Source organism: Myodes glareolus, chromosome 14, assembly GCF_982192425.1.
Source record: "Myodes glareolus chromosome 14, mMyoGla1.1, whole genome shotgun sequence".
In the NCBI taxonomy this organism is placed as follows: domain Eukaryota; kingdom Metazoa; phylum Chordata; class Mammalia; order Rodentia; family Cricetidae; genus Myodes; species Myodes glareolus.
In genome coordinates, this window is record NC_142039.1 from 23,833,718 (window position 1) to 23,859,364 (window position 25,647).

Sequence of the window (25,647 nt, forward strand, 5' to 3'; positions counted from 1 at the left end):
ACCAACCTCCCAACCTTCCCACAGGGAAAACTTATCTCCATGCTCTTGGAGTTCTGGTCCTTGAATTGGTGAAGGAAGGCATGGTCACTTTTGCCAGATGTGCCTCACCTCCAAACTAAGAACAAAATAACCGCAGAGTACTTTCTTCTTTCTCAAAAATTTTGAGCAATAGTGACTCAATAATCTAGCACTAGTAATTACCAAAATGTTAAAATTTCTTCCAACTCCTACCCAAAAATGTCTACTAAATGACGGTCGTTATCTCATGCCTTCAGTCCAAGACTTCTAGGCAAATAAGGCTGGTGTCAGAAGGAGTCAGAAGGAAATAGAAGCAGGCAAGAATCTTTAGGGTAGGACTTGGTGAACTGGCAGTGTTAAAGGCTTGCTGCTCTTACAAAAGACTAAGATTTAGCTTCCAACACCCACATGATAACGCACAACCATTGATAACTCCAGTTCTAGGTGATCTGTCACCCTCCATAGACACGGTATTCACAAGGTCCACATACTTGTAGGACACTTATATATGTAAAGTAAAAATAAAATAATCTTTCAAAATGTTAGAATTTTTTGTATCTTTAATCTTGATGCTGTCTTTTAGATTTCTCACACAGCTCTGGGGACTTAGCTGACTGTGAATTGACAAAGACAAGGAGGTCTGATAAGATGTGCTGTGTTCAATGGCTAGTTTTCAAGACATGTCTCATATCATGATGCATAAACAGATCTTCTGGTAGGAATTCAGACAAGGGCCTCCATGTTAATATTCGTCAATAAATGGATGATTGGGATGTCCATTAAAACTGCAATTAAAAAAAAAACATGCCAAAGATAAGAAATCGACTCTTCTTTGTTTTGAAGGATAAATCCAAATGTTGGTCAGTAATAAAGGTGTACTAGTTAGTAATTAAGGTGTATTAGTTACTGCTAACAAGTTCACTTTCTTTTTACTATCAAACACGGTGTTACATGTTGTACTGGCTAGTTTTATGTCAACTTGACACAGCCAGAATCATCTGAGAGGATATAGCCTCAATTGAGAAAATGCTTCTCTAAGATCCAGCTACCGATAAGCCAGTATAGAGAACTTTCTTAATTAGTGATTGATGTGAGAGGCCATGTGGGTGGTGTCATTACTGGGCTGGTGGTCCTGGGTTTTATAGGAAAGCAGACTGAGCAAATTACGTAGAGAAAGCCAGTAAGCAGCACTCCTCCATGGCTTCTGCATCAGCTCCTGCCTCCAAGTTTCTGCCCTGCTTGAGTTCCTACCATCACTATTATATGCAAGTATAAGAGAAAGAAAATCTTTTTTCCCATGTTGCTTTGATTATGCTTTTTCTTCATAGCAATGGTAACCCTAACACACGTGATTTACAAGTAAAGTTTATAAATGAAAAATTTTCAATTTTTTAGACTGGGTCTCACATATTCCAGGCTATCCTCAAGCTTACTATAGCTGACAATGCTTGGGAACTTCTGACCTTCCTGCTTCTGTGTCCCAGTATTGGGGCTATAGTAGTGTACCACCATGGCCAGTTTAACAATGTTAAGACCCTTATTCTAGAAGCATGCTTTGTAATTTGGTAATTTGAATACTTTACTAGAGACATAAATATAATTGACAAAGATTTTACTTTCATTCTTTATAGCTAAACAAAAAGTATAGCAATAACACCTTTATGCTTGCCATTCTCTCTATCTTTGCACTATTTCCCCTAATTATTAACTTTTTTCTATTCTAAGAAAAAGGATATTAATGGTGTATCTGCCATTTTCTTGAACACATATAATTTTTAATTGGGTTATTCCCTTTTCATATACCATTCCATTATTTATATTGTGAGTTTAAATTCCCATGGGCAGAAAAATTGCACACTGTTGCCTACACTCTTCTATAGGGTATGTCTTTTCTCACTTCCCACAATCTTACAGAAGAGAGGAAAACTAAAGACCATTTGTTGGCTTCAAATTTCTCCCAACTGCTGGGTGGTGGAGGCACACATCTTTAATCCCAGCACTTGAGAGGAAGAAGCAGGTGGATCTCTGTGAGTGTGAGGCTAGCCTCGTCTACAAAGTGAGTTCCAGAACAGGTTCCAAACCTATATAGAGAAACCCTGTCTCGATAAAAAGAAAAAAAAATTCTCCTATCAATGGGAACGTCTTCAAGATCTTCCTTCGTTTTTTTTTTTATCTAACTAATCCTGAGACATCTCTGCCCTCTGCACTGAGGTCTCTGTATTTCTTAAAATGCAAAACAATAGTTTCTCTTCATCTCACAAAGAACAACTGGTTTTATACAAAGGTAGAATTTGAGGGCTGAGTTCAGGAAAAGGTATTGCATATTCAGAGACTTGAATTTATTTTAAAACATCTAATTGACAAGGTGTAATTAACAATTGCATATGGAGTAGATAAGAGGGTCTAACTAAGACCATGGTGTTGAAAAGATATCTTTGATCTGGTTAGGAAAACACCCTGAGATATGTGGGAGTTGATGTATAATCTCATGTATTTAACTCAGGTAAATGGTAAAGTATATGATTCATGACACAGTTACAGAAAACAGAAACCTACACGGAGCTTTAGTTTGAACAAAAGCCTTGCATTATCCAGAAAGTTCTGCGGCTTGAGATGTGCAGAAGGCACATGTGGAAGTCAACTGATCCTGGTTCCACCGTGGAACAGAGCCCTAGAGACAGTCTATAAGAACTCCCAAAGCAACTCATCCCTAGCTCACATCAGCCTTTGTCTTCTGCATACTGAGGTAACATTTAACATATTACGTTTCTACTCAAAAAACAAACTGAAGCAATATATTGATCAAAGGTACTTACTAATCTCCACTATTGTATCTTAAATTTCTGTTCAAGCCATCTATGACTTTCATGTCCTCTGAAGTCAACTGGAATTCCAAAACCTATCACAGAAGTAGAAATTTTATTACTTTTATATTACATAGTGCCAGTCTGAGAAACCCAATTATATTCAAAAGAGTGGTATAGAGACAATATTAAAAACACAGGAGACACATCCTAAATCTCTTGAAGATATCATTCACAAGATTCATACTATTAAGAAACAACAGGCAGAAAAGAAATAAAGCCATGTTCTTACATAGAGATTGAACCACACAAGTACAAACCAAGAAAAGTCTAAGAAAAAATAGAGATGATGTTATTGAGACATATGAACTTAGAATTCTGAACAAAACATTAAAAACTAAATTTTAACAATAGAATTTAGTAAAATGTACTGACAGAGACTCTTATATCCCATTAAAAATGAGAATATAAGTTTTATATAGTTTAATTTATAAATTGTCAAATGGTAATGAAGTCATCAGCAAATAGCACAGAAACTGAATTCCAAAGATCTTACCTAAATTAGAGATTGATTAAACATAAAAATTATCATCACTAGCTCCCAGTGTATTCAGAATAATGATTTTATGAATCTATAGTACTACTGTAATGTGTGGTAGAAGACAAGAGAAAATCAGTGTCTGAACACCTGATAAAGTTGTTAAAGGTAGGGTGGACAGTAATGTTGCAGTGTAAGACAAACAAACCCTTTCCTCCCTCAAGTTGCTTTTGGTCACGGTTTTAATCCAGCAAAGGAAAACTAACTAGGGCATCCTGTTCACCCAGTGTCAGCTGTGTACAAGAGGGACTCTGTGTAAAGTAAAAAGTGGCAACTGACACCCAAGATTGTCCTCTGACAACCAGACACATATCAGATTATGTCCATACGCACAACACACACACATACGCACACACACAGTAAGACAGAAGGGGGGTAGGGAGAGGGAAAGATTCTTAAATGACCTTATAGACGAAAGTAAATAACAGACATTTCTAGAATACTCCACCCTCGCAAAAATTGTGATGCGTAATGAAGTGCAGCCTAAGCTAGTTACCTAAAGAATAATTATAGATAATTAATGAAGGAAAACAGTGCTACAACAGCCCAATCAATAGAAAACCCTCACTGTCCTGCAAATGAGAAAACTCAATCCAGACCAGCAAGATGGTATTGGAAGTAAAAGCCCTTGTGGCACATGCCTGAAGACCTGAATTCAATCCCTGAAGGCCTGAATTCAATCCCTGAAATCCATAGTGGAAAGAAAAGCTAACTCCTGAAAAGCTGTCACCTGACCTCCACATACACATCATGGCACATGCATGCATGAACACACACACACACACACACACATACAATACTCACACACAGATAAATAAATATAATTTTAAAAGAGGCTAACAAGCACAAAGATGTTCTGAGAGATCAAAAAGATCCATGTGAAGGATATGTGCTGACTAGTCTATGTCAACTTGTCACAAGCTAGAGTTATCTGAAAGTACAGAACTTCAATTAAGAAAATGTCTCCATAAAATCCAAATGTAATGTATTTTCTTAATTATTGATTGATGGGAGAAGCCTGGCCCATTGTGGGTGAAGCCATCCCTGGGCTGGTGGCCCTTGATTCTATAAGAAAGCAGGTTGAGCAACCATGAGGAGCAAGCCAGTAAACACTGCTCATCCATGGCCTCTGCATCAGTTGTTGCCTCCAGATTCCTCTCCTGGGTGAGTTCCTGTTCTGACTTCCTTTGAGAGTGAACTGTGATGTGGAAACAAAGCCAAATAAACCTTTTCCTCCCCAAATTGCTTTTGGTCATGATGCTTCATGACAGCAATAGTAACGCTAGCTAAGGATATTTCACAGATGCTTCAAGGCCTACATCACCTGCGTCATATCTTTGATCCGCTTCTCATTGAAACTCCTGGCCAGGGTCACAATCCCACGCTGCAACAGGTAACGAAGGGCAACCAAGGCTGGTGTTTGTTTGTATTTCTTTGCCATGGTACAAAGAACTGGATCTTCTAAAAGAACTGGGCTGCTTTGGTCCACCCTGGAAGGGAAGGTAAAATGCTAAACTACAGAAGTTCAAATTATCTTAAGGATAGGAGGCTTCCAAAACTATTATATACTCAGACTATAGATATGCAACTATTCTCCTTAGGCCGGTAGAGTCAATATCACCTCAGGTCTTCTCAGAAATTTAAATGCCGACCTCTCTAAATCATCTGAGAGTTAGATCTAGAAAGCTGTTAAAGAACTAAATCTATTTCAACAATGATATCTGAGATTTGTTGTTGTTTTTGTTACCTACCATAATGGATCTCGTGAACTTCCCAATGTACAGTAGGCAACCAGAGTGATGTCCTTGGACTTACAATACTCCAGCATTTTGCTCTGGTTGAGATAAACATGACACTCTACCTGATAGGAAACATCAGATTATAAGAAGCTTTGCATTAACACAAAAGGAAAACATTAAAATGAAGGAATGTGAAAAATTCAAAAGTATAATATAAAATTTTATAGAAAGATTTTTTAATATATATTTGAGAAGAAATAATTCTATGGACCAGTTCTTGGATGCTAAATAATCTTTTACATTTCATGAAAGCTTGGCTAAAGGCTCTTGATGACATATGTTATGACAAAAGAACCAGTTTGATAGGATCCATATTAATGTAGGAAACATATAAGTCCATCATAATACAGAGAGAAAACAGAAAGAGTAAACAAATTCATTTGCTTGGATGGAAATAGAAAACACTATCCTGAGAGAGATAACCCAGAGCCAAAAAGATGAATATGGTATGTACTCACTTATTAGTGGACTCTAGCCATAAACAAAGGACATTAAGCCTATAGAAGCCTAGAGAAGCCAAATAACAAGGTGAACCCAAAAAAAAACATATATAGATCCTCCTGGAAATTAGAAGCAAACAAGATTGCCGGGCAAAAGTTGGGAGCATGGGGGTGGTGTCAGGGTGGGTTTGGGGTTGGAGGAAGGCGAGAGGGGGAGAGAGAAGGAAGAAGGGAAAGACTGGGGAGAACTTGGGGGAGTGGGAGGATGGAGATGGAGGAAGGGCGGATATAGGAGCAGGGGAAAAGATATCTACATTAAGGGAGCCATTTTAGGGTTGGCAAGAGACTTGGCTTTAGAGGGGATTCCAGGTGTCCACGGGGATGTCCCCAGCTAGGTCCTTGGGCAACAGAGGGAGGGTGTCTGAACTGGCCTTACCCCACTATCACGCTGATGATTGTCTTGAATATCACCATAGAATCTTTGTCCAGCGATGGATGGAGATAGAGACAAAGACCCTCATCAGAGCAATGGGGACTGAGCTCCCAAGGTTCAGATGAAGAGCAGGAGGAAGAAGATGAGCATGGAAGTCGGAACCCCGAGGGGTTGGTCCACCAACTGAGGCAGTGTGTCTGATCTAATGGGAGCTCACCAAACCCAGATGGACGGGGACTGAAGGAGCAAGTGATCAAACCGGACTCTCTGAATGTGGCTGACAATGGGGGCTGACTGAGAAGCCATTGATAAAAGCACTCGGACTTGTTTCTACTGCATGTACTGGCTTTTGGGGACCCTAGTCTATTTGGATGCACAGCTTCCTGGGCCTGAATGTAGTGGTGGAAGGGCCTTGGACTTCCCACAGGGCAGAGTTCTCTTCCCTCTCTTAAAGAAGGAGTGGGAGGGAAGAGGGTGAGTGGGTTGAGGGAGGGAAATGGGAGGAGGGTAGGAAGTGTAAATTTTTGACTGAAAAAAAAAAGACAAAAAAAGATTAAAAAAATCAAATTCATTTGCTTATGCTGACTTTCACTCTGAGGGTTCTTTGAGAACATTTGTATTCAAAGGCAAACTATTAATGTTTGCTATTAGTGTGTAAAATAACTAATATTATCTCATATAAAATTGACTTTTATCCTGATATGTAAAAAAGGTTTTATAGCAAAATATCACGTAGGAAAACTAAGAAGGGCTGGTGAAATGGCTTAGCAGGTTGAAACACTTGCTGGTAAGCCTGATGTCCTGATTTCAATTCCTGTGACACACGTGGTGGTGGTGGTGGTGGTGGTGGTGGTGGTGGTGGTGGTGGTGTGTGTGTGTGTATGTGAACAGGTGATTTGCTGTCAGAAAGCAGGAACGAGTAGATTTCTTCTCTGATAGATGTGTGTGGCCAGGCAAAAGATCAGCTCAAAGTGCTCTGGCCAAAATTTCCATCATGATTTCACCATAATCAAGTAAGATATCTCATAAATCTAGATGAATTTGAGAGCTTCCAGTTAATTTCCCTACAGCAAAAAGTGTGGTTAATACACTCGAAATCAGGAACAGGAGCACAACCATCTAATATTCATGTTATTAGCATCTATCTTTTACTTTGGCTCCACCATTCTTTACTGCCCACCCTGTCTTTCCAGGACCTTTCTGACACAGTTCCCTCCACAGCGTCTTTCTTCTTCCAGTTGCTTTTCATGGGTAGAGAAGAACATATTCTTCTCAGTGACCACACTATGACTGCTGCCTCCTTTGGTTGCCTTTCCTTGTTCTAATTATTATATCCTATTAGACCTAAATTAGCCTTGATGTTCCACTGTCTTTCAAATAATTTTAATGAATGTACTTCTATGTCCTCTCAGAGAGACTCCATTTCTAAAATTTCCGTCCCATGAAGGTAAATAAGTAGGACTGAACAACAATGGATATGAGAGTCAGTGGTGCAGGAAGAACAAATTAAGGCACAAAAGGGCAATGAGTGGAAAGGGCTCACCTGATTGCACACAGGCTTGTACTTGAGCCCTGGCTTGTTCAGGATCATCTCCAGCTGCCTGCGGTTAAAGTTGGACACCCCAATGGACTTGGCCAGTCCTGCATCCTTACACTTCTCCATGGCCTGTAGTGGAAGAGATAGTGAAGGATAAATTGCGCAGTTGTTCCATGAATTGGTGTTAAAGGGGATGCTTCCAAGCAATGCTGGTTTTGACTGTCTAGAGATGGAGTGAAAGCAAGAAACAATTCCATGTCCTGAAGAAATAGGCAACATGAGAAGTCAGGCCAGCTTCCAGAAAACCAGCAGCATAACTCCAGCTGCCCTAGTTTTCTTCATCATCATATCCCAGCCCACACCTCTGGCAAAAGCCTTTCACCCCATCAGAAGTCAGTCCAGCTTCCTGAAAAGCAGAGAAGCCACTACCCCAGTCAATTTGCCCCTGCCAGACCCAGCATAAGCCCACGTGCCCCTCCTCTTTTTGCCACCTGATCTGTGTCTATAAATCTGGCTGAAACCTTCCATTCTTAGGAGGCCAGGCCAGCATCTTGCATCCCAGGTAAAATCTCCCTCCATCCAAGCCTCCTTCCCTAGCATAACCCCAACCACCCAACCTCTCCTCATTACCACTTATTAGCCCACAACTCTGGCAGAATCCTTCCATTCCCCAGAGACATGTCCAGTACCCTGAACCCTATGTAATACTGTCCCCAAACCCAGCTGTGCTTGACCACCATAACTCCAACTGCCCCTCTTCTTATCATCATATTCTGGCCCATACTTTTGGTGAAGTCTTCCACCCATCAGAGGCCAGGCCAACATCCTGAACCCAAAGGACCAGGCTCACATTCTGAAAATCAGGCAGAAGTCTCTTACTTCACTAGAAGCGAGGTGGGTATCTGAATCCCAGAGGACTTTTGGCCAGATCAGAAGTCATGCACATCCATAACTAGAATGGTAGCCCAAAACTCGGCAGTATCCCTATGCTGGACCAGAGGTCATTCAGAATATTAGAAGTCCAGCCCTCAATGTGGGTAAACCAAAAGACCAGTGAGGAAACAGAGTAAGGAGAACACTCCTTCATTGCTGGTGGGAATGCAAATATGTATAGTCAATTTGGAAATCAGTATGGCAGTTTCTCAGAAAATTAGGAATCAATCTACTTCAAGACCCAGAAATACCACTCTTGGGTATATACCTAAAGGATACACAGTCATACCACAAGGACACTTGCTTAACTACATTCATAGCAGCATTATTCATAATAGCGAGAACCTGAAAACAACCTACATGCTCTTTAACCAAAGAATGGATAAAGAAAATATGGTGCATTTACACAATGGAGTACTATTCAGTGAAAAAAAAAAACCAACAGTGACATCTTGAAATTTGCAAGTAAATGTATGGAAGTAGAAAAAACACCCATCTGGAGTGAGGCAACCCAGATCCAGAAAGGGAAACACAGTATGTACTTACTCACAAATGTAGATTAGGCATAAAGCAAAGAATAGAAGAATAGCCAGCCTATATTCTATGACCCCAGAGAAGCTAGGTAACAAGGATAACCCCAAGAGAGACATACATGAATGCCCCTGGGAAGGGGAAATAGAGAAGTACTCCTGAGAAAATTTGCAGCATGGGGGGGTGGAAGGGAAGGTGGAAGAAGAGGGTAGGAGAAAAGGGAAGGGGGAAGGAGAACATGAGGGAATGGGATGGTTGATATGGGGAAAAACAGAGAAAAAGAGCAAGGAAAGAGATTTCTTGATTGAGGGAGTCATTATGTGTTAGCAAGAAATATGGCACTAGGAAAATTTCCAAAAATCTACAAAGATGACCCCAGCTAATACCCTAAGCAATAGTGGAGAAGTGCCTGAACTGGCCTTCCCATGTAATCAGATTGATGACTACCTTGTCATGACAGAACCTTCATCCAGCAACTTATGGAAGCAGATGCAGAGATCCACAGCTAGCAATGGGCAAAGTTTAGAGAGTTCAAACAAAAAGAAGGAGGAGTGATAATATGAGCAAAGGGATCAAGACTATGATGGGGATAACTACAGAAAAGCCTGACCTGAGGTAGTGAGAGATCACTGACTCCAGAATGACAGTGCGGGAACCTGTATAGGCCCAAACTAGTACCTCTGAATGTGGGTGACAGTTGTATGGCTGGAGTAGTCTGTGGGGCCACTGGCAGTGGGACCAGGATTTATTACTAGTGCTTGAACTGGATTCTTTTGAGCCTACTCCCATTGGAGGAATACCATGCTCAGCCCAGATATAAAGAGTAGGCCCTTGGTCCTGCCTCAAAGTGTTGTGTCAGAATTTCCTGACTTCACATGAAAGGAAACATAATCCACTCTGAAGTGTGGATGGGTGGTGAGATGGGTGGAGGATGAGGAGAGAAGGAGGGCAGGAAGAAGAGGGAACAAGAATTGATATGTAAAATTAGAAAAGATTATTTTAAAACATAAATTTAAAAAAAAGAAGAAACTCAAGGAAAAAATAACAAACAAAGTATTAAAGGAAATTGGCAAATTTCTTAAAGAATGACAAGAAAGTTCAGAAGAAACAAACAAATAGGTGAACAAAACTATTTAAGAAACAATAAACACCAGAAGGTCCTAGTCAAGCATTATGCAGACATTAAGAGACCACCGATGGCAGCCCATACTACTATATCCAGTAAAAGATCATAAGAAGGGTTTAGCATTTTAAGAAGTGTTCCTGGACAGTAAAGAATTACAGATACACAATAGGACAGATTCAGACATAAAGGACCTCTAAATGGGTCACAGTGTTGGATAAATGTACATAGGCATTGGAGAGAGAAGAAAAAGAGTACAGAGAGTTATGAAAAGAAGTAATTTTTTTAAAAAAATAAAACAAAGTCTTTAAAGAGACAGAGTACAGACAGTCATAGATTAAAGGAGTAAAGATAATAAAAATAAATATTAAACTTGTAGAAAAAGTAATAGAGTAAAAATAAGCCACATAAAGGTGGAAAATACACAGAGAGTATGGATTACATAAATTATTGTAATATCTTTAAATTTTTTGACTGCAGAGAAATATTTTATTTTGAGGACAGCTAAGCTAAGCCAACGTATATATTTCAAAGGTATCTTGAATTCAAAATTTGAGTCTAAGGATATGTTGCTTTGGAAAAGAAGTTCTTCTTTTGTTTCCACAGATGAGAAACTGTGGATTGCTTCCAGACTAATACAGTTTGATGGACCAAGAACCCCTGAAAGGTCACCTTGAACACCTCTCAAAAAATTACTTTGCCCAATAAACAGCAGGAATCAGTTTGGAGAAACTATACCCATAGTCCCAAATATTTTTTATAAATGTTTCTTTACTTTAAAAGGGGGATATACTATAGGGATTTTCATTAATATGGATTTTGGTTTATTGATACAAATTTAAGGTCAATTTTATTATATGTATATTTTTGTTCTTGATGAAGGTATGGTGTTTGTCCAGCTCATTTAAAATATATAACATATAATTAAGAAATGTAGGTTAATAGATAACCATCTATAATAGTCAACCTTGTAGTCATGTTAGTCAGGTTTTATAGATATATAGAGATGCATTTCAGTTAGATAGGTATTCTTCAAATCTTTCAGAGACCTTCAGAATATGGCATGTAAAATGTTTTAAGAGCATTAGACTTTTCACGACAATGAGACACATCTGCTCCTGGCAGCACCGATCTACTTCAAGAGGAAGATGAGCATTGACGAGATTCCTTATGGAGTTTGACAGCCATTTGGGCAAGACTCTTGCCTGGACTGCTTGATGATATGCTACACAAACTGGACGTGCAGGATCCACAGGGGAATGACTACTGAATTTGACTAAATATGAGATGGTCCTTTGGGGTTTCTGCTACATGAAAGAATCTGCCAGACATTCTACAGGACGCAGAAGAAGTGACTGACAAACTGCCAATATAGGTTGAACTGTCTTTGAATTTTCCTGTTTCATAGAAAAGTCTGCTAGATACTATGGGCCTGTAGGCTGAAGATGGATGCCCTAACAGTACAGAAGAACTTTGGGTAACTGTCCAGGCAGTGAGATGTCTCTATCAATTCTAGAGTTTTGGAAGTTGCTTACAATGTACTTCCTGTTTACTTAGGTAATATTATATTCTTCTGGAGTCTTTGATAGAGTTGAAGAATTTTATAGTTACAGTTTTTCTTAGTCCTGATAAAAGATAAAATAGATATAAATATTGTAACTTTAATTCTTGCTTGATACCTGTTTTGTTATATGTAATTTTACTATATTAAAGTTAAAACCTTCCTTTTCATTTAAACAGAAAAAAGGAGGTGATATGGAATTTCCCTCTGTACGTTGTGAATATCACTGGTTAATAAAGGAACTTCTTTGGGCTCATAGCAGAGCTATAGGGGAACAGAGCTAGGCAGGAAAAACTAAACAGCATGCTGGGAGAAAGGAGGTAAAGTCAGAGAGAAGCCATAGACCTGCCAGAAATAGACACTGGGAATTTCACCCACTAAGCCATAGCTACATGGAAATATACAGATTAATAGAAATGTGTTAAATACAAGTATGAGCCAATAAGATCTGTGTGACTATTTCATGTCTAAGCTAGCTGGGCAGCTGGGAACCAACAAGTGGCCCTCTTCCAACAGATAACTCTATGGTGATTTCTCAGAAAATTAGGAAACAACCTTTCTCAAGACTCAGCAATATCACTTTTGGGCATATATCCAAAGGATGCTTAATCATACCACAAGTGCATGTGCTCAACAATGCTCATAGCAGCATTGTTTATCATAGCCAGAACCTGGAAACAACCTAAATGCCCCTTGACTGAAGAATGGATAAGAAAAATGTGGTACATTTACACAATGGAGTACTACATAGCAGAGAAAAATAATGACATCTTGAAATTTGCAGACAAATGGAGTTAGAAAACATCCTATTGAGTGAGGTAATGCAGACCCAGAAAGACAATTATCATATGTACTCACTCATAAGTGCTTTTTAAACATAAAGCAAAGAATACCAGCCTATAATTCACAATCTGTAGAGAACCTAGACAACAATGAGGACCCTAAAAGAGAAATACATGCATCTAATCTATATGGTAAGTAGTAAAAGACAAGATCTCCTGAGTAAATTTGAAGCATAGGGACCATTGGAAAGGGTTGAATGGCAGGGGAGGGGCAGAGAGGGGAGCAGAGAAAAATGTATAGCTCAATAAAATCAATAAAAAATCCCAATGCAATTCTTTATAACCCTTGAAAGAACAATACTTCATATGGAAAAACAAAAAAACCCAGGATACCTAAAACAATCATGCACCATAAAAGAACTTCTAGAGGTTTTGCCATTCCTGATCTCAAACTCTACTACATAGGCTCTAGTAACAAAAACAACATGATATTGGCATAAAAACAGATAGGTGGATCAATGGAATCAAATTGAAGTCCCAGACATAAATCCACACACCTATGGATACCTGATGTTCAACAAAGAAGCCAAAATAATACAGAAAAAAAGCACCTTTAACAAATGGTGCTGTCATAATTGGATGTTCATATGTAGAAGTATGAAAAAAAGATCATTATATATCATCCTGCACAAAACTCAAGTCCAAATGGATCAAAGACCTCAACATAAATCCAGATACACTGAAGAATGGAGAATAACCTTGAACACTTTGGGAGAGGAAGACTTTGGAAGTTTCCTGAAGAACAGAAATATAGGAGACACTAAAACCCAAAATTAATAAGTAAGACTTCATAAAACTGAAAAGCTTATGTAAGGTAAAGGATACTGTCAATAGAACAAAACAGTGGTCTGCAGAATGGGAAAAGATCTTCACCATACCAACACCTGAAAGAGGGCTGATTTCCAAAATACATAAAGAACTCAAGAAACTAGACATCAAAACCCCAAATCATTCAATTTTAAAATGTGGTACAGATCTAAACACAGAATTCTCAAAAGAAGAATATCAAATGGCTGCGAAGCAATGAACAGGGTGCTCAATATCTTTAGCCATTAGGAAATGCAAATAAAAATGACTCTGAGATTCCACCTTACACCTGTCAGAATGTAATGACATTAGAATGGCCTGTTAGAATGGCTAAGATCAAGAACACTGAGGATAGCTTCTGCTGGACAGAACTTGGAGGGAAGGGAACGCTCCTGCATTGCTCATGGGAGTGCAAACTCATAAGGCCACTTCGGAAATCAATGAGGTAGTTTCTCTAAAATGAAAATCAGTCTACCACAAGACCCAGCTATATCGCCCTTGGGAATTCTCAATCATACAACAAGGATACTTGCTCAACTATGTTCATAGCAGCTTTAATCACAATACCTAGAACCTGGAAACAATCTAGATATCCCTCAACCAAGGAATGGATAAAGAAAATGTGGTATATTTACACAATGGAGTATTATTCAGCTGTTAAAAACAACCAATAAAACTGAAATTTGAAGGCAAGTGGATGGAACTACAAAACAATCATCCTGAGTGAGATAACCCATACCCAGAAAGACAAACATGGTATGTACTCATTTATATTTGTAAGTTGATAGTATCTGTAAAGTAAATAATAATGCTACAATTCACAGACCTAAGGAGTCTAGATAACAATGAGGGCTCAAGGGATTTCCTGGATCTCCCTATGTACCGCCTGCATGTACTATGTGACAGTACTGTACTACTTCTTTGTTGCGTTGCACCTGCACTACAGGGCCATTAGTGAGCCGGGCAAGGGCCTGGAGATTTAAACCCACAAAGACACACAGATAGAGACATGGGTCATCCTTGAAACAGGAATGCCTCAAGAATGCCCCCTTTATTGTGTTCAGGAGCAGCTTATAAAGGGATAGCTACGCCCCAGCCAAACCCACCAGAAATCACACCCCTATGATCAGGAACTCCTGAGGGTCTCATGCTTAGAGCAGCTGCAGGCTGTCTCAGAGCAGAGGAAAACAAGTTGTTTATAAGAAATTCTGGGGGTTCACTGCTCCCAATATTCCTGGGAAGAGGAAAGGCAAGAGATTCGTGGGTGGTCTCAGGGCAGGTAGGGATGAGAACATGAAGGATCAGGTGTGGGCAGGATGGTAGGAGAATACTGAAAGAGTGGACTTCAGAGGGATCATTTCAAGGTCAGGTAAAAACCTTGTGCAAGGGGAACTTCCAGGAATGTACGAGGAAGACATCAGCTAAGACTCCTAGCAAAGGGGGGGGGTATGTAACTTAAACTGGCCACTTCAAATAACCAGACAAGACTACCAGTGGAGGGACCTAGACACTTAACCTGCCTGCTGACTTAAGGGATATGCTGGTGTAAGGGTGATACAGATTATGGGAGTGACCAATCGACTGGTTCAGCCTGAGACCCTTGTCAGCAGAGTGAGAGTGAGTCACCCCTGAACTGCTTGGAACACCATGACCCAGAGACCGGATGACCCAGAGACCTAGGATAGAACTAAACATGACTGGAACAAATTAAAGCCAATGTACTGATGCCTAACGGTACTCTCCTATACTTATAGATTAGTGCCTAATCTGATAGTCATTAAAGAGGCCCCACCCAGCAACTGGTGAAAACAGATGCAGAGACCCATAGTCAGTTTACACTGGGCTTGGGAAATCCCACTGAAGAGATGAAGGAAGAATTACAGCAGCCAGAGAGGTTAAGGACACCACAAGAAAACCCACAGAATCAACTAACATGGGCTCATAGGAGCTCACAGACACTGAACCAGCAATCAGGGAACCTGCATGGAACTGACTTATGCCCTCTGCATATGTGTGACAGTTATATAGCTTGGTTTTCTTGTGGGACTTCTAACAGTGGAAGCAGGGGCTATCTCTGACCATATTGTTGGCTTTTGGGGCCCCTATTCCTCAAATTGAGTTGCCTTGCCCAGTCTTAATACATAGTGAGGTGTCTTATAATGGTTAATCTTTTGCAACTTGTTATGCCGTGTTTTGACAATGCCCATGGGAGACATGTCCTTTTTTTGAATAGAAGTAGAGAAAGAGTTCATGAAGGATAAAAGTCAGAGGGGAGACAAGGGAGGGGAAACTGTAGCTGGGATGTAAATCAAAATAACAACCAAATAAATAAGAAATTGTGGACATTCTAACATTTGGTCGGAAAGAGATTCCTAAACCCCTGCCCTCCATTCTTCCCCATTCCTATTATTTTCCAATAATAAATTCCTCTGCTAATTCCATCAACATCTTTCTTACGAAAGCTACAAATTTCTAGACTGAGCCATGTACATTCTATTCTCAGAGGTGAGGTAATACCTGACTCAACCCCTCACTGTGTCCCCTCTGTATTCTCCCCTCTAAGGACTCACCTCCCATGTGTCACAGAGATTCACCGGGTCCACCAACAGATTTCCATGTTCATCTCTTGGAAATAGCTTGGCTCCAGGCTGGAATAGAATCATCCATTTTAAAGGCTTCACCACAGTCATGTTAGCATATTTGGTCACACTGCCAAGTCTCTCAGAGTCTGGGCCATGAAACCTTCCCAAATAAGTAGGACATTATTTTAGGTACTTTGCAATTGGAGTGACAAAGAAAGAAACTTTAAAGATTAGCATCCCCTAATCTTTTATATTTTCCTTATGCTTAAATAGTGCTTTCTTCAAAGTCCTAATGGTGTCTTGCATGACTTTTGTTATTATTTCAGCCCCTATATTTTCCTATGGCTATATCTTTTTGGTGAATCCAGTAATTATATAAACTTGGTCTCTGGCAATAACGGAGTATGATTTGAGCAGAACAATTCATTGTCACAGTGGACAGAATATTGTATAAGGGCATGCACAATTAAACTGGGCCATCACTCAGACTTTCTTTTCAGGATTAATGTGGGTTAGAAAGCCAGAGTAGCTCTCAAGTTTTACCAACCACATATTTTGAATTGCCGTGAGACCATATCTTCTGTCAATAGCAAATGAAAGCCCCCAACTAAATAGACAAGATGGAGAGATAAGGAATGGAGAAAGTGTCTCTGAAGCTGATGCTGTTCAGACCTTTAAATGTAGTCATGGCTTGGACTTCCTAGTTATGTAACATAATAGCCTCCATTGCACAAACTAGCTTAAGTTTTCCATGTAATTTTATGGCAAGAAATCTGCATGACACTCTTTTTAATGGCTAAATGCCATCTACAAAACCCCACCACCATGAAATAACAAGACAAATAATTTCCAGTCGCCAAATCTCCAAGGACAGGTAGTATGAGAACCAGATGCACTGGTTGGCTTTCTGCTGCCATTATCAACAGCTGGGGAGGGAAGGGTTTATTTAGTGTCTTCTACTTCCATGCCACAGTCCATCATTGAGGGCAGGGACTCAAGCAGAAACTGAAGCAGAAAACATGGAGGAATGCTGCTCCAGGGTTCACTCCCTTCCTCCTTCATCAGCTACCTTCCTTCTACAGGCCAAGTCCACCTGCGGAGGGATGGTACTTTCCACAGGGGGGTGGCCATCTCACATCAATCCATAGTCAAGATACCTTCTCAAAGACGTGACCTCAGGCAAATCTCTTCTGAGCAATTCCTCAGCTGAGACTTCCTCAGATGACTTTGGGCCCTGTCAAGTTGACAGCTAAACCTAACTAGGACACCAACACAGACTGAGTACCACCAGATCTGCTTTCAAAGTGCAATTACGAAAGATGTTGGAACCTCAATGTGAAGCATATGTGTGGCAGTTTTATTAATCTCCATGTAATCTGCATGTAAACACCTTCAAAAGACTAAGACTGAGGAGATGGCCTAGTGGGAAAAGCATTGGACTTGAAAGCCTAAGGACCTGAATTTGACCTTCAGAACTGATGTGAAACAGCAAACAGGAAACAAAATTTAAAGCCAGGTGTGGTTGTACATGTTTGCAGTCCTAGGACTGGGAAGATGGAGACAGGGAGATTCTTGGGGATAATTGTCCAGTCAGTCTAGACTATTTAGGATTCTAGGCCAATGAAAGACCTTATTTCAGATAAATTGTGGATGGCATCTAAAGAACAACATGAGCGGCTATTTTCTGTCCTTCATATGAATAAGTACACACATGCATGTATAACCACACACATGTCCACTTGCATACATGTGAACACACATGCACATATGCACACTGAAAAAGATACAAACTTTATAGTTACAAAAATTGTAACTATGCCTCTAATATGTTTTTTGGTTTTTTTCCCCAAGTTTCTAGTACAGAGAACCACTAAATTATTATTATTATTATTATTATTGTTTTATTTTGATTTTTTGAGAGAGGGTTTCTTTGTAGTTTTTGAGCCTGTCCTGGAACCAGCTCTTGTAAATCAGGCTTGCTATGAACTCACAGAGATCCATCCACCTTTCTCTGCTTCCTGAGTGCTGGGATTAAAGACGTGTGTCACCACTGCCTGGCTTAAATTATTTTTTTTCACAAACAGGGAACACTGTTTTAAGGTTCAGAAAATAACTCTATGAAATGGAATTTGAGAATAATTGTTTAGGATTTTCATGAGAATAATCTATACATTCATCTAAGAATATAAATCATAAATTGTCACATAACTGTTAGTTATACGGGAACCACTAGTGAAATAACAACCACTTTGCTCACCTGCAAAGCCATTGGGAAGTGAATAATATACAGATCGACATAGTCCAATTGAGTTTTCTTCAGTGATGCTTCCAAGCAAGATCGAACCAATTCTGGTCGGTGGAAAGTGCTCCAAAGCTGCCGAAGTTAAAGAACAAAACTTTAAACTCAGAGTTCATCCACTTTTGCTCAATTACATTTTTTTTTTAACAAGGAGACGTTTTCCTACAGCTGGAAACACCCTCTCTGCTTTTCTTTTTCTTCATTAGTTTTTTACATACATACTCCATTGTGAGTGCAGTCCAGTGCCTGCCACTGAGCTATGTAACGTGAACATCATTGCATGCTTGGCTATTATCAGTTTATCTACTGAACATGGAATGGAATAGTTAAAGAGAAAGAGTAGTTTTCTCTAATAATAATGCTGAGTTTACAAAATAACACTCAGGATTGGTCTAAATCACTCATTCATTCAAGAACACAGGCAGAATTAGTACTCATTCAATATACCTAACTAAGTTTGTAGGAAACCCCTTTTGGGGCATGTTGGTGTGTGCTGAACTTAACGGGATGTACTTTAGCTATGCCTTTTCTGAACAAAACTCCTGAAAAGATACTGTGCAGAGTCTGATTGACTGATTGGAACTTGGGTATGTGGTACGGCTGGAATCCTGCAGGTTCAGAGGCTAATTATCTTATCTTCGACTAGCCCTCTGGAACTGTCATTGCTTGTGCACCTCTGTGACAGAACTAAGATATTGTAGCAGTGAGTTAAAATAGTTGAGACTATATTAACTTATTTGATTATTAGCTTCCACGATTTCAAAAGCTAAGAATGTCATCAATGGCATGTGAAACCTAAAAAAAAAAAAATTTCATCTTATTCTTCCTGCCTCCCTGGTGTACTCACCAATGTATTTTAAATGTGCAAAAAAACCTTCATGAAAATGCTAACATGATGGAGAATAGAATTTGATGTAGGCTAAATCTGTGTTCCTAAGGAATGGCTACTCAGAAATAAACTCTTAATTGCTTTAATATTAGGTTCTTAAAACCTTACATTCTGATTATGATAGACTTTCATATATTATCCTTCTGTGTGAACTCTGATCCCATAAAACGTTGTTTACTACCCTGGGACAAAGGCTTCTACCTGCCCAAGAAATATTTCTGGCAAGATGTGTTCTCTTTCTGCCCCTCCTCAACAATAAAGCTCAGTGTGTTCAAGGGCATTGTGAAAAGTCCACGACTTTCTGTCCTCTGAGCGCACTGGTGATGGTGAAGGGAAATGCTCTGATTTTCATTGTTAGTCTCCCCAATTTACTTGGAATAAAAACTCCTCAGAATGTCAGTAGGCACTCCATAGCAGCATAACCTACAGTCCCCTGGTTCTGTTGAATCACAATTCTACTTCAATTCTTCAGCCGTGGTTATTGCTGAGTCATGGTCAAGTTCTATCTGATTGATTCTACATTTCATGGTGAACCACACTGCTTTGACCTGAGATTCAGAACAGTATACATACATAAATTTTAACTCCGTTGTGAGAACAAAGACATATTTATCTTTTTTATCCTAACTTTACTGCATGAATGTGTGAAAACATGTGTATCAATAAGTAATGATGTATGAAACAGGTAATGATCCAAACACATATTGTCTCCTCAGCTCAGTCACATTAAAAAAGGTTCACAAGCATCTCATGCACAAAATACCTTTGATGTATAGAATATATCTTCTCTCTTCACAGTGCCATCTGCAATCTTGCTTCTAATGGCTTGTCCTACTTCCTCTTCTATTCCATACAAATAAGCAGAATCAAAATGCTGGAACCCAGCATCTATAGCTATTTTGATAGCCTTGATAAGTTCATTCTTAGGAACCTAAAAGAGCAAGCAAAAATTGTATCTGTGTAATGAAAGACATTTCATATAAAAACAATGACTTTCTAGTGAATCAGCTTCTCCTTCTTGGAGTTGCTCTCTATGTTTGGTGGTAAGTCAATTCCCTTTTTCTGGATCTCTTCCAATCAGGACGAGTGGTGGATGTCTTCCAAATGTGTTCAGTCCAGAGCAATCAGTGCATCACTGTACTGGAAATTCTGAAAAACATATCTCTAAATTCAGTGATTTGATCAAAGGACTCAGAGGCCTGATTGAGGCAGTATAGAAAGACAGGAAAACTTACAGGGATGGGATACAGGAAAAAAATGGAGCCTCTCTCCTGGAGTCTGGTTGAAGTCTCTTACCAGCTGAGAATCCAGAATTCCAGCACAGTTACCAATGTGTGCTGTGATGGCTATAATATTATATCATTTCTCTCATATTCAGATATTTTGCATTAAATGGCAATAAACTTGATTTAAGTCCTGGCATGTCTATACCTTGGAGACGTTTTCTCAAATATTTCTGAGCATCTCAAACAAGATTGTTAACTTTGTGTATGGTAAAGATGTCCAGTTTCATGGATCCCTGTGACCTAATATCCCTTTGCCAATTGTGATCCTGCCTTGTGACCTTCAGAAACCATTCTGTGAAGTTATTTAGATATCTTTTAGTCCTTTGGAGATAATAGCTCCAATTAATTGGTATATATGGCTAGTATAAAAAAAGATGCGACACTATCATGAAGAGTGCACACCCACACTTGGGTGTATCTTATTTTTGCTCTTGATATTCCATGTTTAAATCTACACTTTAAAGTGTGCTTTAGGACTGGGCAAATAGCTCAGTTGGTAAAATGCTTGTTGCACAAAATGAGATTCTAATGTTGATCCCCCAAACCCATGTTAAAACATGGTGTGCAGGTGTACATATTTGAGATCCCAGAACTAAGGAAGCAGAGGCAAACAGATGAACCAGGCCTACTCAGTCTGCTTGCAGAGCTCCAGGGCAGTGGAAGCCTCTGCCTCAAAACAAAAACAATGTGCATAGCATCAGGAGAACAACACTCAAGGTTGATCTCTGACTTCCTCATGCATACACCTATGTGCACATAGACATGTGCACGTGCATACACACATACACACACACACACACACGTATTGTTATAAAGAAAAAAAAGAGATTTTCCTATATAATAATTTCAGATTTTTGTCAGTGAAAGTACAACGGGTAGATAATGTCTTTTTGCCTTCTGTCTCTCTTTCTCTCCTCTCTCTCTTTCCATGGCGATTATTTTTAACTCTATAACCTACAAAAGTCATTCTGCAATTACACCTACATGAATGAGTTCAAGTGGCCTATGGCATTTTATGGTAGTATATTACATTCTAACTCAAGACTCTTTCATGCAGAATAAATTGTAAGAGGACAATGAAATAACCACAGCTGAACAAGTACAAAAGAGCCAAATGCTCATAAAATTATTGAACACTGAAGTCAACTTGGTAACAATGATTAACTGAAATGTCCCTTTACTCAGGAAACCCAAACCTTGAGTCATGGTCAAAGTTCTCTGTCTATTGATTCAGGATGAGAAAAAAAATAAATGACAGAGAACAGCATTCTTTCAAAGTTTTGCTTCCACAGTCTGTTGAAAACTGATCTCATCAATGACTTGCACAAACAGGAACTTAAAACACCTAGTTTTGCCAAGAGAAGCATCAACGTACATTGTCATCTAAGATTTCATGATGCAGTGGGGTTAGTAGTTGTTTACAGTTCATTTTGCATTGGATCATTACTGGAGTCTAAAAAATGAAATATATTAGAACTTGACCAGTATTTTTTATTACCAAATTTACACAGCATAGCAAGACAGGTATAACTAGATACAGGCAGATACTATGTCATCTATTAATTTGACCTCCATATACCTTTGTATAATTCAGAGAAATGATGCTGTATCTCAGTAACATTGACTCTGTTTCCCTTCACCCAAGTTAGGTGGCCCACAATTGTCTATAACTCCACTTTCATGGAATACCACACCTTCTTCTAGCCTTGAGGTATCATGCCTTTACCCCCAGATATACATACATATATACATCAAAATTAATCTTTCAAAAATACCAGAAATGATGATATCAATTTAAATCTAAGTAGGACTCAAAATGTTGTATTTAATACAAATAAAAGAACATAATTATGCTATTAGTTATTAAATCAGTTACATGAACCCCCTAATGTCACACAGAAATATCTATTTACATAAATATTTGTTCAGGTTCTATTGTGAGATAAAACATTCTTAGGAATATACTACATATCATCTCAACTGTATAAAATTATTTATAGTACTCTTTTGTTCAATTTGGAAGCTGTCACCTTGAACTTCACCATTTTTATTTTTCAAATGAGATAAGAAAATTCTGAACTTTAGATATTGCTCTATATGCACAACTTACAGGTATGTTCCATAATTTAAAAAAAATACTTATGAAAAATATAATCAAAATGAGCTTGTTTTTCATGATACAAGAATCTGATTCATCTTACTAACAAAGAAGATAATAAGAATGGAGATGAGTTATAAAATTTTTCTTATTTGTGTGTGTGTCTGTGTATGTTGTACATCTGGAAGTCTAGGAAGATCTGTGAGAGTCAGTTCTCTCCTCACACCATATAGATTCTAGGGATCAATTAATCTGAAGTCATCAGAGACTCTACATAATTTTCCAGGAACTGTTGTTTTCTAATGCAGTCAATCTTCCTAAAATATTATAATGTTCTTCTTTGACAGTTTTCCATTTAAATTTTTTATCATATGTGTGAATGTTTTGTCTGCATGTATACCCATGTATCACTTGTCTAGTGCCAGCAGAAGCAAGGAAAGGTTGTTGGATGTGGAGTTATAGACAATTGTAAGTACAATGTGGGTGCTTGGGACCCAACTCCTCTGCAAGAGAAGTCAGTGCTCTTAACCACTGAGCAATACTTCTACCTCCAACAGTTGTCCCTTTGGACTCTCTTGAGCCCCATCCTGTCATTTTCTAAGTTGTAGTCACCTCTACAGATTTACTGAGACTGCAGCTGTTGTGATATCTTTGCTCTTTATCTCTCTCTCCCTCCCTCTCTCTCTCTCCCTCTTTCTCTCAAGCTATGAAGCTATGAATGCTATGAAGTAAAATTTCCTACCTAAAGAGGTAAAAATATCTCTGTCATTATGTCTTCTGCAGGAGAAAACTGCCACTCAAGCTTTAAGTGCTGCCCTTGACACTCACTGAAAAACCAGAGGATAAAACCAGAATGTAAGCACTATTCCATGAGAACCTCCTGTGGTATTTTGATTCAATTCAAATAGGAATATGGAGCATGAATTTAGAGTTGCTTTGTTAATGGATTGTATACCCATATAACGTTTTATATTTATTTTTCTTTGGTAAGTATTTCTACAGTGAAAATAGAAAACAAATCTCATTTCACCACAGGTCTGGAATTTCTGCTGTGGTGCTCATTCTCTGCTGCTCAGCAGAATGCAACAGGCTCATCATTTTTCATAAGCAACATTTCTAGTAAAGTCTATCATAATATTTCATTTGGATCATATCTATCAGAGAGAGGTAATTACTTGAATCACAGAAATAATCTATGTAACTAATCCCGTTGCAATCAAACTCAAGACACAATAGTAGCACTGATAGCAGTTGTCCACTTATTGCCAAGCAGGCTGAAACTAAAGGAAAAACAGAGTCGAGAATAAACAGTACTGTCCATACAATAAGGCTCCAAGAAGCAAGACTGCCTTCTCTAATACACATGAATAATATAATCTGGAGATTCTGGGAGTCTGCTTCAAACTGGAGCAAATGTGAAAGTACACTTCAGTTTCCACACATCTTTGATTTTTTAATATACCCTTATACCCAAGACACAATTGTTACCTTCTCAGGCACAGTGGTTCCAAACCCCAGTACAGGAATGAAGTGACCATCATTCAGAGCCACACGCGGAGATACAGAACTCATAGCTTGTCAATCACGCAACTAAGCAGGTCTTGAGTCTTCTGCTTGCACAGGGTGCAGTCCAGACAAATGTGAAAGCTCCTTAAATATCTAGTGGAAAGTTAAACAGTGGCATGTGGGAGGAGCTGCTTAAAGCAATAGTCCACAGAGTATAGAGTTAGAGGCTGTTTGCCTTTGTGTGAAAGTGAAGTTCAATAAATTACTGGAGAGTGAAAATGAAACCATGAAATTCTTGTAGAAGAAAATATTCTTGTCACAGTCCTTATTCACTTCTTTAAATTGTTAAAAAGGAAACTGGTGGATAGTAACTGATCTGTCATATGTTGTCTACAATTGATGACTGTCCCTTGCTTTTCACTTGAAAAGGGGATCTATTGTCCTTTATTTTCTTAAAAATAAGATTCTCATTGCAACTTTCCCACACAAATACATGGTATCTTGATCATATTTACCTCCTTTATGGTCCTGTTTGTTCCCTTTCTGGCTGAATAAATAGTCTCCCTTCTGCTTTTATGTCTTTTCCAAAAACTAGAACCATCTATGGGGAACTCATGAGCTATATGTATTTCTAAGTTGGGACTTTATGTTTAATGAGCTGATTTTTACTTAACCACATCTATTTTGGTGCAAATAAAATGATTTTGTGCTTCCTTAGGTCTAAGAAAAACTCCACTTTATATGTATGCCAAGTTTTCTTTGTCCATTAATCCATTGATTTGTACCAGTCTGGCTATATATATTGGTCATTCTGAAAAGTACCTTTAAAAAGCATGGGTGCATAGATATTTTTTATTATACTGACTGATAATTTTGCATATACATCTTTTCTATTCATCTTTTCCTCTAATTGGTGTGGTTGGGGATGTCTGTGATTCTACTGATTAATCTTCTAGGTGCCCGTCCATCCAAGGCTCAGATGGTTGTTCCTCATACAGTACAGTCAGTGTCATGGTTCTAGTTACCCCATTGGTCACTCCATATTCCTGGAGGTCACTCAGTGCTCCTGGGCTTTATTCCTCTCCCTTGGAGTCCGCTATTTCAGGCCTGCTCTAGCCTAGGTTGTCAGCTCAGACATGTTTCTGTAAATTTCTCTGGTCTGGATCCATTCCTACAGAGGTCCCTGGCATGGGGTTGGTCCTGTAAAGTACTCTGGCTCCAGTCTACTCCCTAAGAGTTCCCAGGCTTGGCTGCGCCTAGACCCATAGAGGATCTGGCTCAGACCTACTCCCTCAGAGGTCCCAGACTCATGCTCAGACCCGCAGAGGTTTCTGGTTCCTGCCTACTCCCATTGATGTCCCAGACCGATGCCTGAACCCACAGAAGACCTGGCTCAGGCCTATTCCCTCAGAGGTCCTAAACTCACACCCAGACCAGTAGAGGTCCTGGCTTAGACCTAGTTCCTCGGAAGTCCTAGACTCACGCCTGGACTCACAGGGGCCCTAGCTTAGGTCTACTCCCTTGAAGGTCCCAGATTCACTCCTGGACCTGTAACAGTCTC

At 39.2% G+C, this 25,647-nt stretch overlaps 1 protein-coding gene across 1 annotated transcript; it reads right to left on the bottom strand.

Moving 5' to 3' along the window:
• Positions 1-560: 560 nt before the first annotated feature.
• On the bottom strand, positions 561-24,226 carry LOC125417282 (3-alpha-hydroxysteroid dehydrogenase-like). The gene is made up of 9 exons (XM_087896400.1): positions 24,069-24,226; positions 19,960-20,127; positions 18,266-18,382; positions 15,997-16,074; positions 7,636-7,758; positions 5,172-5,281; positions 4,745-4,910; positions 2,835-2,917; positions 561-803 (listed from the first exon to the last, which is right to left on the bottom strand). The coding sequence occupies exons 1-9, from the start codon at positions 24,150-24,152 to the stop codon at positions 761-763; spliced, it is 972 nt and encodes a 323-aa protein (XP_087752526.1). The 5' UTR covers positions 24,153-24,226; the 3' UTR covers positions 561-760.
• Positions 24,227-25,647: the final 1,421 nt, after the last annotated feature.